At 45.3% G+C, this 17,669-nt stretch overlaps 1 protein-coding gene and 1 long non-coding RNA gene across 8 annotated transcripts in view; both read right to left on the minus strand.

Annotated features, from left to right (window-relative positions):
• The window catches only part of LOC122685545, an 89,874-nt gene extending 83,992 nt beyond the window's left edge, over positions 1 to 5,882 (minus strand). Inside the window, exons 1-2 of one of the 3 annotated variants that reach the window (XR_006338436.1) lie at positions 5,754 to 5,882; positions 1,792 to 1,884 (exon numbers count right to left, since the gene is read on the minus strand). This is a non-coding gene — a long non-coding RNA (uncharacterized LOC122685545). Of the gene's footprint in view, positions 1 to 1,744; positions 1,885 to 5,753 lie in introns of all 3 variants that reach the window. The other 2 variants (XR_006338435.1, XR_006338434.1) reach the window with 2 other exon arrangements.
• Positions 5,883 to 7,815: 1,933 nt separating this feature from the next.
• VGLL2 (vestigial like family member 2) lies at positions 7,816 to 16,183 on the minus strand. 5 transcript variants are annotated; one of them, XM_043890438.1, is made up of 5 exons: positions 15,892 to 16,182; positions 13,320 to 13,632; positions 10,826 to 11,356; positions 9,650 to 9,712; positions 7,816 to 9,567 (listed from the first exon to the last, which is right to left on the minus strand). In XM_043890438.1, the coding sequence occupies exons 1-4, from the start codon at positions 15,970 to 15,972 to the stop codon at positions 9,669 to 9,671; spliced, it is 969 nt and encodes a 322-aa protein (XP_043746373.1). In that variant the 5' UTR covers positions 15,973 to 16,182; the 3' UTR covers positions 7,816 to 9,567; positions 9,650 to 9,668. The 5 variants fall into 5 exon arrangements, 4 of the variants coding, with proteins under 4 accessions (XP_043746373.1, XP_043746374.1, XP_043746372.1 ...); XR_006338437.1 differs by having other exon boundaries at positions 9,650 to 11,356; positions 15,892 to 16,183; XM_043890439.1 differs by lacking the exon at positions 9,650 to 9,712.
• Between the last annotated feature and the right edge of the window lie 1,486 nt (positions 16,184 to 17,669).

The raw sequence follows: 17,669 nt of genomic DNA on the forward strand, positions 1-17,669 counted from the left end.
CGTTCCAAAGGTCACAGGGTTCATGGCTTCTGTCTTATTTCCTTCTATTTCACCAGAGCTCCTGAAAAAACTGCATGGATTCTGGAGAATAGCTATAGTGTAGCATGAGTCAAATCAAATACTAACTCTGATTGTAGCTGCCACGCCAGATGTAGTATCTTTGCTGTGTATTGTGCTTAGTATAGTAAGTACTAAGTTACTTAGTACTAAGTTACTTAGTACTGAGTATTAGTTGCTCAGTCGTGTCCAACTCTTTGCAACCCCATGGACTGTAGCCCGCCAGGCTCCTCTGTCCATGGGATTCTCCAGGCAAGAATACTGGAGTGGGCTGCCATGCCTTCCTCCAGGGGATCTTCCCAACCTGGGGATCAAACCCAGGTCTCCCGCATTGCAGGATTCTTTAACATCTGAGCCACTATCTTTGCTAGAATATATTAACGCCTCAAGTGCATGGTATGTGTCTTGACATCTGCTTATCAGAGGATCTTAACTGATGGATCATCCTCTTGCTGAGAGAAATAAAAGATTATTGAAAGCTCATTTTCAGGTTTATATAGAACTAGCTGATGACCTTGACAAGTGTGTGTAGTAGAATCTAAGCTAGAGTTGGTACAAGAGAAGATGTAAAAGTTAGTGGAGAGAGCAAGAAGATGACTCATTTAAGGCCTGTTGCCTTTTAAAGGGAGCAGAGAAATGAGTTACTAAGTAAAAGGTGCTGTGCTGTGCTAAGTCACTCAGTGGTGTTGGATTCTTTGTGACCCCATGGACTGTAGCCCTCCAGGCTGTTCTGTCCATGGGGATTCTCCAGGCACAATACTGGAGTGGGTTGCCATGCCTCCCTCCACGGGACCTTCCCAATCCAGGGATTGAACTGGGTCTCCTGCATTGAAGGTGTATTCTTTACCAGCTGAGCTACCAGGGAAGCCCAGTAACTAAAAGGAGATGGGGTCAAAGAAGGTTGCTTTTTTTTAAGGCAGGAAATATTGCAGCCTGTTTTTATATTAATGGAAATGATCCAGCAGAGGGGGAGAAATGATGGTGCAGGAAAGAGAGGACAGTAGTTGAAGGGATGTCCTTGAGCAGAAGACCCAGACTGAGGATCCGGATAGAAGCACAGAAAAAGGATGTGTGCACGCATACATGCTCAGTCCTTCAGTCGTGTCTGACTCTTGTGGCCCCATGGACTGTGGCCCACCAGGTGCCTCTGTCCATGGCATTTTCCAGGCAAGAGTACTGGAGTGGGTTGCCATTTCCTACTGCAGGGGATCTTCTTGACCTAGGGTCAAGCCCACCTCTCCTGCATTGGCAGGCAGATTCTTTACCACTGAGCCACTTGGGACACTAATTGCCTCCTAAAAGTGACAGAACCTCTCCCCACTCCTTTTATTAAGAGGATTTTTTTTTAACTTAAGCAGGTTTTTAGACTATTTTTCTTTTTTTTTTCAACTTGTAATTAAACCTTAGATGAACCTATATTTTAAAATTGCTTTGCACATAATAAAATAAAACAATTAATGCAATAATCTGTGTATTTTTCTCCCAAGAGTTGGTGGTACCTGCTCAATGTACTTAATATCTAGTTGAGGGGGTAAAGAACATTAAAGTCAAGAGAGAAAGATACTCTTTAGGGTTATTGCAACCTTTTAAATCCTGAACTTGTGTCACAAGATGTTAAATAATAAATGGAAAATACATGGCATAGACATTAGGTAGTAAGAGTTCTGACACAGGTGAAACCACTCACTGCGTCTAGTGTGGAGACAAGGCTTTGTGTAAGAGGCAGAACTTAACTGAGACTTCGAAGAATTGATAGCATTTGGATGAGATGGTAGTTGGTTGAAGGTTTCCTAATAGCACAGGAGGGAGGAATTTACCAGGAAGCTTCTGTAGAATAAAAGAAAGACATTTCTGAGTGTGCTAACACAGAGGAGCAGTCTAGTATAATTGTTAGATGATGTACCCTTGAGCTGAAAGCATCTGATGGTGAGCTGGGTGTCCTCCTGAGAACTGTGACAAGCCAGATCTAACCTTATTCTGAGCATCCATATGGACATAAGGACTAGGAAGCATAAGAACTAGATCAGGAAATGAGCAGACAACATGGAAAGCAGTTTTTATAATGTCACTTTTAGAACTTTTCTGTTTACAGTAAGTAAGAAAAAGGAGAATAAAGCATGTGTGAAAAGTGAAAGTGAAGTCGTTCAGTTGTGTCCGACTCTTTGCGACCCCATGGACTGTAGCCTACCAGGGTCCTCAGTCCATGGGATTTTCCAGGCAAGAATACTGGAGTGGGCTGCCATTCCCTTCTCCAGGGGATCTTCCTGACCCAGGGATTGAACCCAGGTCTCCCACATTGTAGGCAGATGCTTTACCATCTGAGCTACCAGGGAAGCCTCTAAAGCATGTATAATTGAGTTCAAATTAGAAAGTCCTCTAATAAAGAAGTGACAAAAATTAAATTTGCACTCTAAAGTAGCAGTGAAAATGTAGTCAGAAACTTTCATGATCTAAAGAATATACATTACTAAGTGGTATAATTTTGTTTTAACTTAACGTCTTGCCCTCATTGTTGCTCTGTGACACATGGAGAGTCAGTGGTACCTGTACTTTCTACCTCAGTCTCCTGAGACCCAAAGCCTATATTAGCCTGCAGCCTGGTATTTTATGGTAATGAAACTTTATTTACTTTTCAAGTTTTTATACATTTTATTTATCTTAATTTTTATGGGAGTACAGTTGATTTAAAATAGTTTCAATACAATTTATATCACAAACATACAACCCAAAAAAAGGAGATGGTAGTAACTTACCGGTGAAATAAAAAAATTTTCAGTCCTTAAACATCAAATACCCAGATGTCCCAAACTTCAGTGAAAGATGACAGAGCCTATATTATCATTTTTCAAATTTATTAGAGAGTTTGAAACAGTTAAGTGTAAAGTTGTGAATAAAAATTTCCTTCTCATCAATCCCAAGTGAATGCAACTGTATCATGGTTTTCCCTTAGGATACAAGTCTGACACTTCCCTAGACTCTTTTCTTATTCCTTTCAAATAGTACAAGAACGTGTTTTTAGAAGAAGCCTTTGAACAAGGAGGAACAAATATCATAAGCCCTGCTCTTTGTGTTTCTTACCAAATCTGTCAACGCCCTCTGTCAGTTTCTGAGTGTGGAGGAGAAACTGCCTGAGGTCAAAACAGGATTTCACAGTCCACAAGCAAGGTGGAAGAATACAAATAATACAGAACCTTCAGATATAAGGAAACGACCTTCCAGACAAGTCAAGAAATTCCCCCCAAAAGCAGGTACAATGAGAAAAATGCTATGTTACCAGATGACAAAACATTCCATTGTTTTCTGAAATGTATTACACAGTGGGTAAAATGCACTAGAAGGGAAAAAAAAAAAAGGATTGGGCCTAGTAAAAATAAAAAGCAGTAACAGAAAGTTTTATTTTTTGTTTGGTTTCCACCCTGTTTCTTGATAATACCATGACTGGCAAAGGGCCAATAATGTCGTTGCCAAAAATAAGGGCAACGCGGTAATAATGAGAATTAGCAGAAAAAGAAATAATTTCTGACATTCCCATCAATTATAATGCATATCTTAAGCAATCATGTGTTTACATTTTTAAGATACTTGATTTGTTCTCCTAAATGAAAACAATTTTTTACGTGAAGCATTCTAAAGAAGCTTCCAAATTATGAGGTAAAGAGTGTTTTACTAAATACATATATAGACTATTAATACATATATATATTTGTACATCTATAAGCTATAAATACATATATGATGTATACCTATAAATACATATACAGACTAAACTACGTACTCATTAAATAAATGTTGGTAAAAATCTCTAAGTGGTAACTAGATCATTAGTCATGCAACTAATGATTAGAAATAAAAAGTTAATATTTTAGTTTTGTTTTTCAAATTTTAGCCTATCTTTCACCTAAATTGTTTATAGGTAATAACAATTGTATACTTATCAGTTATACAGTTTTGATAGGAAATGGAAATAATAATGACAGAGGAGGATAGTTTGAACAAAATCACTCTTTAGTGAACCAGAAATTTTGGGAGAAAAGTATAACTATAGCTTACTAGGAGATTCTAAGGACAAAACAAAGGAACAGAAAATATGCTGCTATTGTTTTTCTAGATGAAACAAATGAATTCAATATGATAAAGGAAACTTGCTTCTGTTTTAGAGGAGCTTAGTTCCATAAGAGTTCAATGGTAGACACCTGGAAACACTGTAATTTACGGTAGAACATGACACCAAGTGTAGAGAACTTTAGATCTTTCTCTTACTGAGTTAAAAGTTATAAAGTGAAAAAATCCATGATGTTTTACCAAAGTATTAATTATTCCAGTAAATTCACTATATATACTGCTCTGAACAATGTTTCCCTAAACATTAATTCTTCAGTCAAATATTTAATTCTTTTCCTCCAAAGAGAATGTGTCTATTTTCTTAACGTGAGCTTGGATTAGCAGAAGCACCTCTGCTGACTATCAGTGGCCACTCTGCCTGGATGCAGTGTTTCCACTGGGGTGGAGGTCAAGGCTGGAGACAACTGGGCGCTCCTCCTGAAGGCTGCCTTGCCTTTTTAGGTTATGAGGGTCTCTCTGTGTTTAGGATAACATGATTGACAGCTCTGTTCCAGCTCCAATTAGCACCCTATAATTTATTAGCTTCTGCTTTCAGATTATGCGTTAACTTTACAAATATTCCAACCATGGAAACAGCAGCTATCAAGTGTCTCTTTCCTGATCCAGCCCTCTGGGGCTGGAGTGAAATACAAGGAAAGAGTGGTACAGTTGGTGTCAAGTGAGAATAATCATTTGTGTCTGTGTCTGTCTGAGGGCATGGGGTCTCTGATTTCTCTTTAGGCCTACATTAGTGATGTGTGTGAATGTATGTGGTATTGGTAGATAAATAGATTTTATCATGTGTGCGTATGTGGTATTTGTAGATAAACAGATTCTATCGTGTGTGTGTGTGTGTGTGTGTGTGTGTACGTGGTATTTATAGATAAACAGATTCTATCGTGTGGATCCTGTATTTGTATTATGAATTTCATTTATTTATGGGACAGGAAGCAGAAATGGTAATGAGGAAGTATGAAATTTATGTTTGCTTTACCCTGTTTGTTTAAATGTCAAAACATCAGTTACATGCAGAGAGCAACTGTAATAATGATAGTGCCTTTAGGATGCTTTTTCCTTAACTCCAGATTTTAGAAATATGCAACAAATAATGAATGATGATAAATCCTAAAACTCTTGCAAGGAAGAAGGGAATATAGAGAGCAAAGACTTTCAGAGGTATAATCAAAACATGAATTATCTGCATGCAAATGATCCACTGATTGTTAAAACAATTTTATAAAGGAATCTTATATTTTCTGGTTTCATTTAAAGTCTTTTCGAATATCTTTCTGTTTTTCCTCCATGCTTTGATACCAGGTGAGTTATGTTTAAAAATGCAGCTTATGGAAACGGCATTCATATGGAAAGGAGCTTAAGTTTTATTTTTTAAAATCTCCTCCAACTCTGAAGTAACGAATCACTAAGTGTTTAAAAAAAAAAAAAAAAAAAAAGCTTGTTTATTTTGACAGAAGGTATACGGGTGCCTGCATATAAGCACAGGATTTATGATTCTAAGTATTAATAAATGGGAGGTTAAAATTACCTTACGAGTTGTTTCCCCCAGTTTGAAAGGGCACAGAAAACGCAGTACTTACCCAGGAAGAGGGGCAAGGGAAGCTTCCAGTCAGGCAGTCTGCGTTCCCAACACCCACCACCTCTGCCCTCCCTCCCATCCAGGCCTGAATCAATCTTAAGTCATTGCTAGAATTTGCCACGCATTGAAATAGAACTTCAAAGGGGAAATGAGACAAGACGGCAACTCCTATTAAACCAGAGGAGTCGAACAGATAGAGTTCCCTGCAGTTGGGTGACTGAGTTCTCAGCCAGAGGGCAATCGGCAACAGGATTAGTTGGTAGCGGAGAGCTGTCTCTCCCCTTTTCGTCACCTCTCCCTCAGCGGAGGCCAAGTGCAAAGGGAAAACCGTGGGTAAGAAGGACACCGGTGCCAACTGGGATGATTAGAGGAGAATCTAATCTCTCTGAGACCCCCAACCGGGTATAATATATGCAAACACATCACGTTTACCTTTCTTATGGCATCCCTCCTTTCCTTCAATGTCTTTTTCTCAACTACTAGGGCCTCCTCTAGTCTGCATGGTTTCACGAACATGCAAGACAAGCATGAGACTTCATCCTTTACATGACTTGGCAGGCCTAACAGAATGTTGAAAAAATGTCAGGGCTACGAATTCACCAAAGTTCCCTCTGAAACTATTAACGCAGATCTGAATGATGGGAGTCCCAGGGCTTCTTGCATTTCTCCTTCGGGAACGTAAAACATGGAGGGAAGGGCCGTGCTCTGTGTGTTCCCTGCGCCAGGTCATCGGAGCCCTGCTCGGCAGCCTGGAAGGTCTGTTCAGGACCGCTCCGAAGGCCAGTTCCAGTGAATGAGTCTCCTCACCAGCAACCTGATATTCAGGTCAGATGCAGCTCAGGAGAGAAGCAGCTCCTGCTTCAGTAATCAGAACCTCATGGCTGGGAAAAGGCTCCCTGTGGGTTCTGATCAGAGATCTTGAGTGCTAACATAGGTGGAGCTCAGGGAAGCTTCTGAGAGAGGGAACAGACTACTAGGAAAAGATGTCCAGCAGAGAACATACTTGCTGTCTTCATCTGTACACTCATCGACAAGTTTTTAAAAGTGCGCTCAAAGGGAACACATTTTATTTATGCTTGTATACACTGGTGATCCATGCCAATGGAACATGGGTTTAAAAAATCACAGAGAAGTCCAAAATTAATTTTAGTTATTGCTTCAGTGTCCAAACCTCAGACTAACATGCTTAACACGACTTGGTTAGGTTGGGTGTGAAGAGCTTCAGAGCAAAGGCGGCTAAAAATACTGAAATGAATTAATAAGAGATGCAATAATAAGTCCTTCCTAGAGATGAATGGAAACCGGCATCTGGGTGCATGGTCTGGAAGTAGGAGTCTGGACAATGTCCTATGATATTTCCTTTGAGACCTGGGACTCTGTACATTCTACTGTGCCAGTCTTTGCTGCCCTGCCTCTCTTCCCTTCTTTATTCATCTTCTGTGGAGGAGAAAGTAAGCCCAAAGTTGAGCATCTCAAGACAAGTCAGAAGTGGATCAGCAGTTACTGCTGTGGGTAACAGCACAGTCTCTGCCCCCTGGATGCCTGGGTTGGTTTCCCGGCTCTGCCACTTACTAGCTATGTGACTGGGCAGATTATTCCTCCTCTGTGAGCCTCTGTAGTAGTAAGTGCCACACAGAATTGTCGTGAGGTTAAGGGAGTTAACCTATATATAAAGCCCTCAGACCAGTGCCTGGAAAAATGATAAACAATTAATATTTGTTATTGCTATATACAATGCAATTATTAATAGTTATTACTGATTGCTATCATATCTGGGGAAATATAATCACATAGTACCTTCCATCTGAGCAAAACCAGTAGCAGGTTCTTTAATGATCACAGTCTACTTAACAGGTACCAGATGATAGAAAGAAGAGATGGGTAACTCTGCTAAGCCATGCTCTGAATAAGGTCCCCTAACTGCAACCAACTCTTGAGAATACTATCCAAGATAAATGGTATTTGCCTCTTGTGTTACAATGAAGGAGGAGGAGAATCCCCATGGGCAGAGGAGCCTGGCGGGCTACAGTAAATGGGGCTGCAAAAAATCAGACACATTATAATGAAGATCAAGATTTGAATTAATATTTTATGCTTTAACAGCGTTCAAGGGCAATTTGGGCACAACATTAACTCTTTCTCTTTAGGGGAAAGAACACAACCTTGGCATCAAGGGAACATAAAACCATTAAGTTTTTAATAAATTCTTTTTTTTTGGCTTAGTTGTACGTTTGGTTTCTTAGCCTAGCTGATCGAAGTATAAATCAACCAAGATTTCAAAAACATTTTTAAACTGAGTACTTTACTATCTTTAAGAGTCTAGAATCTAGGAAGCAACGATAATTCTCTTTTGGAGAATAATGTGTGTATCTGACTGAGTGGTGCACAAGTCGGTTTTCCTATACATTTCTTTTACTTGATGAGGACTATCAGGTAACCCGGGCTTCCTTGGGCCATGATTTTCTCATTTATGAAACAGAGAGGGAATACCTAACTTCTCATCTCCAAGGTTGATACAAGGTGGAAAGGAGTTCTCAGATTTCATGGCATGGCAAACACTTTGGAAAACCAAAAATACTTACACAAAGTGACTTTACTTACTGACATCAGGTCATATTACTATAAATTATTTTATTCTATTAGAGAAAAACTAAGACATTTGTTTTCCTTTGAAGAAATAACACAGCAACCTAGTGGTAAACAAACATCTTTAATGTTCGTTTCTTCTTCATCACCTTCAGTTTTGCCCACAGATGTACCCCCTTCCCCTGTCCCAATACTAAAGTGATCAAATCATGACCATAGAGACTGAGAAGAATATCTGAGGTACCCGAGACTCCACGGACATCTCTTCCCCTTGTGGTGATTCCTAGTTCTTCTTGGAGACCATTGGGGTCTCTCGAGGCTTAATTTTTTTTCCCCTTTCATCCAGAGGAGGATAGAGGGAGGGACAGAACTTGTGGGAGAGAAGGCAGAGAGAGTTTTTTCTTTCATCATAAAATGTCCTTTGTAAAAAATATGATATACACACACATGTATAAAACATATCCAGTGCAATTGCAATTGTTGTGCCAAACACTGGGAAGTGCCACCTTGGTCGATGTATTTCTGGAGTTTTAAACAGTTGTCCTACGACAGCTGCATTTCAGTAAGACTTGGGCAGGTGGCTCCAGATAAGCCACTTGCCACTCACATTCAGGCTGAGGCTTCCATGTTCACAGTCCGAAGGAAAAGGTGTGTCTTTGTGTCTGGAGTGGGTGTTGCAGGGAGGGAGTGGGCAGGAAGGGAGCTGGAGGCTACAGGTGAGGAAGAAAGAATTGGCTTCTTTTGATTTCTCTACCATACAGTCTTCGATGCAAATACAAAGACATTTTCAATGTGAGGATATTGACGTCAGCAGTGCTGTGATCCCACTACTTAATGAAATAATTCACACCAGCATAAAAAAAATATTCACACCAAAACGTCTCTTTTTTTCTTTCCTTCTTTCCAAGAAAACCATGACATCTTGTCACCTGAGTGATCTCACCACGGATAGTTCCAGTGATTTGCCCAAAAGTCATTGAGCTTAATTCAGAGTCTTTGGGTCTGCTCTTTTGGCAGAAGGCATTATTTTTAGATGAAAATTCTGTCGCGTGTGTTTTGGTTCTCCCGATACACGGAGCAGTTTGAAGTCTCTGCCTTCCCCCAAGTCCTCATCCATGAAGTGAGAGGCACAGATGCTGAGCCTCCATGGCTGGTCAGAAGGGAAGGGGCAGGGGGAAGGTCAGCAGATCAGCTCAGGAGGGATGCACCACAGAGGGAATAACGACGAGCTGCAAACCAAGATCAGAAGCTGTTACAAACCCACTTGATTTCAGCTCTGAGCGTCACCAATTGCACTATGCAGAGACCTACAGGGAAGAAGGTGGGTTGTCTAAAACCAGTACAGATCCTTGCTTTTGTCCTGAGGCTGCAAACCTGAAAACAGAGAGAAAATAAAAGGGAGAGAGAGAGAGAGGGAGAAGAGACAGAGAGAGGGAGAGAGAAGGGGGTGGGGGAGGGAAGGCACAAGGTATTTAAAGAAAGAGAAAGACAAACACCAGTGTTTTATTGTGAAAGTCACAGAATTCATCTAAAGGGCATGGATGAAAGTAAAAGCAAAGCAAACAAATGTCACATCTGCACCTGAGGGAACAGAGAGTGGGGCAAGACTACAATCCCATTTATTATGCAAATTTTTTTTTTCATTTTGCCCTAAAAATAAAGCAAACAAAAAAGTAAAGCCTTATTTGAATGTACCTTTCAAATTCAACTCTTTAAGCTAGGGACGTAATATTATCACTAACAACATATTCTTGTTAAGTTTTCTGTTTTCAAGAAACTTATTTCATTTGGCAATTAAGTTGTTATCAGTCATGGGTCAAATTTGTATGACTTGTAACTATCACTGGGTGACAAGACCCTCTGTGCCCCTCAAGTTGTAAAGGATTTTAAACTACATTCTTAGCAGGTACTCTAGATCAGCGCTGTCCAATAGAAGCAATGGAAGCCATGGGTATAATTCTAAATTGTCTGGCAGCCACATTGAAAAAAAGTAAAAAGAAACAGGTGAGAATTAATTTAGTAATATATTTTATTTAACCCAATATATATTTAGTGTGCAATGTTGAAACATGCAATCAATATAAAATATAATGAGATGAATTTTACATTCCTTTTGCGGACAAAGTCCTGAATCCTGTGTCTATTATACACTTAAGAGTACACCCCAATTCAGCCTGGCCACGTTTCACGTGCTCAGCCGACACACGTGGCTGCTGGCTACGGTACTGAACAGCACAGAGCTAGAACCTCTCTGACAAATTTTATTCTTAAAAAATCCTCTGTAATATTAACCGGCCACTTTCTCATTTTGTCCACACCGATGACAGAGTCATCTGTCTGCTGAAACACAACCCCGCTGTGTGCAGACCTTCATGCCTCAGGGTCACTGGGGTCTCCAAGGAGAACTAAATGGGGTCCCCGGCTCAGCCCAGTTTGGGGCGCAGGGCAGGAGGGGCCCGGGGATGCCACATCCCCTCTCCCGCTTACCTGAGTCCACGCTGAGGCCCAGACCCCCGGGCACGTCCCCCGCGGGGCTCGCGAAGGGTCCCCCGGGCGCGGCCCACGCGGCGCTGGCCGGCTCGCCCTTGGCGGAGAGCTCGCAGGGCGGGCTGCCGGGCGCGGGGGCCGGGGCCGGCGCGAGGCGGGCCGGACGCCCGGAGGCGGCGGGCATCAGCAGCGGCCCGTAGCGCGGGTCGAAGTGCGGCGCGTAGACCTCGTGCACGGCGGCGGGCCGCGGGTAGGCGGCGGCCTGGGCTCCGAGGGCGCCGCCCAGCGCGTACGGATGGTGCGGGTGCGCGTGGTGCGGGTGCGCGTGGTGCCAGGGCTCAGCCGCGCCCTGGTGCAGGTGGCCGTGTAGCGCGGCCGGTGAGTAGGGGTCGGCGGCGGCGGCGGCGGCGAAGGGCAGCTCCGAGTGCGCGGCGGCCAGCGGGCTGCCCAGCGGCGCGGGCACCGGCGTCTGGTAAGCGCTGTTCCAGAAGGAGGCGGGGAAGCTGCGCTGGCTCATGGGGTAGGAGCCGTCTTCGGGCGGGCGAGGCGGAGGGAAGGGAAGGGAGAGAGAGGAGCGCGTCACCGTCGGGAGACGGTCACCGACCGACCCCGCGCTGCCGCCGCAGAGCTGATGGCTCCGGCTGGGCGAAGGGCTGGAAGGGCGCTTGTCTCGCGGGGCTGCGGCCTGGGAACGCGAGGTCCGGGAGGAGCGCCGCTCCCTCGCAAGTGGCGGACGTATTCCCGCTGCGGGAACCCCGCGAGTGGCGGGGAGAGGGACTGCGGAGCTTCCTTCCCCAGCCCCAGTTTCGGGGCGCGGGGAGCTTCCCTCGGACTCCGAGCCGGGCCACCTCGGGCCAGAAACGGCCTCGCCTTCCCGGCCTGCAGCCTCTTCTCAAGCTAAAGCTACCTCTTCCCACTCTTGGTCGGTCGCCTAGCGATCTCACTACCCACTCTCGCATTTCAGCCTCCCTTACTCCAGAAATCGTGCCCCTCCAAGGCCTCTGATAGACTGGAAGTCCATCGACATATTTCGGAGTCTTGCTATTATTAGCCTCCTTTCTAGAAACTTTCTTTCAAAAAGCTTCCCCCCCCTCCCTAGAAAGTAAACTTGACATGTTAAAAGGGCAACAGAGGGACACTAACGGACAAGTCTTTTCCGTTTGAATTAACAAACTTTATGCATCAAAGTGTGGACCCCAGGAATATTATAATTATAATAATTATTATTGTCCTTGTCATTGTTGACCCCTAGTGTCTGGAAGCATTTTAAGCGAGCAGCATTTAGATCAAATTTGTTGCCTTTAGTGGGGAGGAAAGGAAGGAAAGGCATTTAATGAAAAGGACCTTGAAGAAGGCATCTGCACTTCATAGTCGATAACTTAAAATGCTTCGAAAATGCATTCTAAGTAGTGAACAGTCTATTAAAAACATTTAGGCAACTGGAGAATAACAGGAATGTTTTGTTTTTGGATCTTGTCTAGGCAAGGTTTGTACAAATTATCGGATTTAAGAAAAAAATGGAAGGTCGATGGTTGTCATTTCCCCCAAAATGTAATACTTGTTTTCCTTTTTACAATAAAGTCCTCATTTCTCATCTTGGTACACATCAAAAACTAAGATTAGTGAGAAATTTTACCAAATAGTTACCTCCACCCTTGTCTCCATAATAAAAGGAGGTGGAGACTTCAGAATAGAACAAGAGCTCCTTGACTTGTCCAAGAAGCCATTGTCCCAGGGTAGCTAAAGCAGGGCTTTGTGAGAATGGTAAAGTAATAAAGAGGGGATGTGTTTGGGGAAAACCTTTAGATGTGTTTTGGCTACCCTTTAAGTCTTATTTCTTTTTTACTTTACTTGCTTATTGAAAGACATTCTCTGCTTCAAGATTTCACAATTAATTGAAATCTGGCAAAAGGCATAAGTAGGTTTTAGGAGACTCTTCAGCAGGTTTTGCTTGCAATGCATTCTCAGACATTTTTCTTTGGAGACATTTTCAGAAAGGAACTAAGGGCCCCGAAAGCCATTGTACTTGAAGATCGACCTCCCCCCACCCCCACACCTGACTTGGGAGACTGTTGGAAACCTCATATTTCCATAGCACATTTACATATATTTTCTAGTTGCCTTACTGTCATCTCCAGGGGTAGTTAAGAGGGCAAGTGTTATTCTAATTTTAGAGACCAGTAAATAGAGTGACCTCCAAGAGGTTAAGAGACTTGCCCAAGGTCATATTGCTAGGGAGTGGTGGAATCCAATGCACAAACCAAGGGCTCCCAATTCAGGGCTATTGATTTTCCTAGGCCACTGCTCTGCTCTGCTTCCTCAAGAAGAGATCTTATGCCTGCCTGTATCTATTCGTCCTCCGATTTCCTTACTCTCCCCCGATGCCCCATCTCACCTCTTCTCTAACACCTATAGTTCTTTCAGCCGCCTCTGCAGGTGGACCCCAGGCTGTGCGAGCTCTCAACCCCCTCTTGCTGGTGAGGCCCGTACTTACCCCGCCAGGGCCCGGAGCTCCGCGGGGCTTTGCTGCTTGAACAGCTCGGGGAATAGCTGCTAGGCTGGCTCAGGGCCCTGCTAAAATGCTCGTCTACAACGGAGCTGATGTCTCCCTGGAAATAGGTGAAAAGGACGCAGCGGGAGTTGATGTACTCCGCCTCTGGTGGGCGCTCTTTCTCCGGGCTGCTTTCTTCTTCTTTTATACTAGCCGGAGTTTGGCTGGAGAAGGAGGAGCTGCCACTGCCGCTGCTGTTGCTGGGGCTGGCGTTGCACTCCTGGGCTTCTTGCATTTTGGAATAATAGGCTAGTTTCTGCTCAAAGGAGAAATAATAGAGAAGTCAATTTCAAAAGACATAACAAGTTGGGTTCGGACTGCACTTCCTCATCCGGATCCCTAAGGTAACCAGGAGCAACTGCCTTCTGTGAGTGCCTGTGCGGGGTCCTCAATAACCTCAATAATGTGGGCCGCAGTCCACAGGCCTTCCAACCTGCAGCTGAGCAAAGGTGGGGTTCCTGAGAGATGAGGTCCTTCTTGGAGCTTGTCTCCCCAGAATTGTTGCTAGGCCACAGAGAAAACTGTCTGAAGGTGTCAGGGTGAAGGTCCTGGAAGAAGGCTAAGCAGTTTGACCGCAGAGGCAGGCTCAAGGCAGATATATTTTTAAAATCAGGCTCCAAGGGTAAAGGGCACCCAAGTCCAGTTACAGCCTGACTGTTCCTTGCTGAGAATTCAGGGCAGATATACAAGATGCAGGATTAAGCATCTCCGTGATAGAACATGAAGGTAACAAAATCAGCTCCACACAACCAGGATGCAAGAACTGCTATGGGGTAAAAACATGGAATAACAACGTGATATGGATCATTTTAATAAATGGAATTTGGTATGTGGTCATCCATGAACTGGCCATTTTAAAAGTCTCAGCTTCTAGAGAGATCTTCTTCTGAGAAAGGAAAAGCCAGTGGGCTATTTCTACCCTCACCATCAGTGTGTATTGAGGAAAAAAAAAGAGAAGCAGAGGATGATCTTGGCTGTGAGGTTGGGTAAATCATGACTGTCTGATAGTGATTTACAAAACCAAGTGTGGTTGCTGAAAACATTTTCTCAGCAACGAGGAACGGACAATGCAATGCTAAAGCAATATGCAGACAGAGGTGTCCTTCAAGGGAGACCCTGATCATACAAAACTGAACAGAGATCTTGGTGATATAGATTGGTCCAGGGTCAGGGAGAAGAAAGGACCAAACAGATAGAAAACCAACCCACCTTTTTGTCTTTATAATACTCCCAGCCTGGGAAGAAGCTCATCTTAGACACTGAAGCTAAAGGACTAAAGTTATTTAGCTACATCACCATTTCTACCATATTCCCACTTGGCTTAAAATGAGAGACTCTCATTTAAAAGGTGATTCCTAAAGTTAACATTGAGACTACATAAACTCTTAGTTGCAAAGTTTTACAAAGGAGAGGAGGAGGGGAAAAAGCAAAAACCAAAATGCAAAATCTACCCATTCCACCATCAATTCATCAGGAAAATTTCAAATATATATTTTGCAAGCAAACTTTGGCAAAAAACGGGCTCAGGCACTGCGGTGTATTTCAGTTTTCTCAAAACAGGAGTCCAGACTCTCACTTTGGAGCCTGCTCAGGACTCCTAGGAGATCCCCCCTCCACCCACTGGAGTGTATGATCTTATTCATTTCCTTGACTACTGTCACCAGTTTCAACTACATCAGCCGAGGACTGAAAAGAAGAATGTTCAATCAGAAAATACCCAGATAATAGAAAAATTGGAATAATTAAACAAAACTTGAAGGGTTTGCAGAACCGGGGCCAGTGGTTCTCTCGAAAGTGGGTTTGTTGATGGCAGGGCAGCGGGATTCAGCTACTCAGGCTAGCGAAAGGCGAAGTATTAATATTAAATATGAAACTAGCCCCTGCCGGGTCAATCGTACCCAGAACTTTGGGTCAATAATATTCCCCAGAACTTTGCAAAACAAAGATTATAAAGTTAGCCAGTTTCGTGCGGTTCTCTTTATAACGAATTCGCTGGTTCTGAAATTAACTGGTCTGATCGCTTAAGAATTGAAACGGGGATAAAAAAGGCTTTGATAAGCTCACATGGATGAGAACGCGAATCTTTGCATCTCAGAAAGACAGAGGCAGGCCCTTGCCTTTGTTTCGTCGTCACTCCCACGTTTGGGACCAAAGTTTGGTTTTCTCTGCGTGAGCTTTGCTGACATCTCCACGAGCCGGCACGGGGCTCGGAACAATCTGTAGTCCAACACACTCCAAAGAAACAACGCGCTCCGCGCGATCCTGGTCTGATTATTCCCAGGAAATCCGGGGCGCGCATTAGCAGGGCTTAGCTGCCTTCCCGAGAGAGCAAACGGGCAAGCTAAAGGGGTTAGCTCAACCTATTGGGTGGCAGCGCTGGCAATCCCCGCATCTGAAGCTGGTCGGCCTCCCTTGGACCGGCGCGGAGGTACCGGGAACCTCGGAGTACTGGCAGTACTTGGGTCGCCGGGGCGCGCCACCTGTCTACGCGGCCCGAACGAGAGGAGACACGTACCTGGTGGTAGGGGGTGTAGGCGGCTGCGAAGTAAGGCTGGGGAGGACCATAGACTTGGTACATAACATCCAGACAGCTCATGGCTTCCCGCAGCGGAGACTTTTAAATGTTTTATCGTCAACTCTCCTCGGACGGCGGAGGGCAGGGATGCTGCCTGGGCGCCACTTGGCCCCGAGCTCCCGAGTCATCCGCGGCGGAGCGAGGGGCAGCGCGCTCCGCGGCTCGGGATCCCGCTCGCACTCGGCCTTCCCACCCCTGCAGTTCCAGCCGCCACCGCGCTCCGAGCTGGAAGCGCCCGGGCTCCCGCTAGTGGGCATTTAAACCCCACGCGGGGCAGGCGTGCTGACGCCACTCCTGGGCCGCAGAGGCGGGGGGGTAGGGGGCGTCGGGGCGGGGACCGGGGGGCCAATGGAGTGAGAGGGACTAGGGACCGAGGGGCTGCCGGTGCGTTTCCCCGGGACACCCCGCGGCGAGCCTGTGGCCAGGGGTGCGGCGACCTGCGCAGCCCGGAACTTGAGCCCTGAGGCTTCGCACCGGGAGGAGTAGGGATTTTTCCAGGCTAAAGCCGGAGGGGCGGGAGGACGGAGAGGAGAGGGGGGAACCGGGGATCTTACATTTGGAGAGAGGAAGTTGTGGCGTGGTGGGGAAAGGTCTTTGGGGAGAGCCCCGACTTCACAGTGGAGAACTGAGTGTGTGCCTCTGGGGTGACGAGGTGAGGGAGAGTCTCTGCGCTCGGCTCCTGGGGGGAGGAACGGCGCCATCCCCAGGAATCCCCTAGGAGATCCGGATCTTCGCAGATAGGATGTCAGAGTCCGGGAACTCCTCTCCGCGCGGAGGAGCTCCCTCTGCGGGGAAACGGCTGCAGTCGAAGCCAGTGTAACCATCGCCCTGCGGCACCTCCTTTGCGCCCCCTCGGAGCCGATCTACTCGCCGTCAGCTCCCACACCTCTCAATCCCATTCACTGGGGCGGGACCCTATTACCCCTCTAGAGTAAAATCCCGCCCCTTTCTCCTGGATGTCCTCCATCCGAACCTGCTGGGTCCGCGCTGTTCGCGCCCCGCCTCCGGCTCCTCCCGGTACACGCTGCTTTCGAGGAGTCCAGGAGGCCTTACCCAGCCCCCGGCCGCCCCGAGTCTCCTCGGCCGGCGTCCTTTGAAGTTTCAGTAACTTTTCGGAACAAGGACTCGTTGGCTGCAAGAGGAATTATCTTAGGCACTGCAGGGAGGTCAGAGAGGGCTTTTGCTGACTCTTCAGCCGGTAATAACGGCAGCTGGGAAAGAGGATACACTCCAATTGTGAAACTCGCCTTGCGCATCGCCGTTCTCTTTCCTGAGAGCTCTCCCGGCTCGGACCGGCTTTCTGCGACGCTTTCCATCCTTTCCAAGCACCCCTCCCCCAGCTCTGGTGTGCCCGGTCCTTAGAGGTTAGGAACGTATTGAGACGAGGCTTTTTATCCATCCGGTTAGGCGGGGGAAAGCACGTTACGGAAATACCTGTGGGGCGTACTTGGAGAGCAGAGAGGGTAGCGTTTGCGAGCTTTGAGAGCCCAGACCCAAGGAAGTGACAGCGTGGATTACTGATAGAAATGACCTCTAGTGAATAACTAGAGTTTAAATACAGTTTAAATACAACAGAAAGTCCACAGTGATTCACAGGCTATTAAAAACTGCGAACAAATGCGCCTTTAAAGATACATTTGTCTTTAAAACGTATTTTAAGCCAAATAGTTTTGGGGTTGAATTTTGGTTTCGCCCGATTTATAAGTTGGTTTCATATC

Source organism: Cervus elaphus, chromosome 28, assembly GCF_910594005.1.
Source record: "Cervus elaphus chromosome 28, mCerEla1.1, whole genome shotgun sequence".
Lineage (NCBI taxonomy): Eukaryota > Metazoa > Chordata > Mammalia > Artiodactyla > Cervidae > Cervus > Cervus elaphus.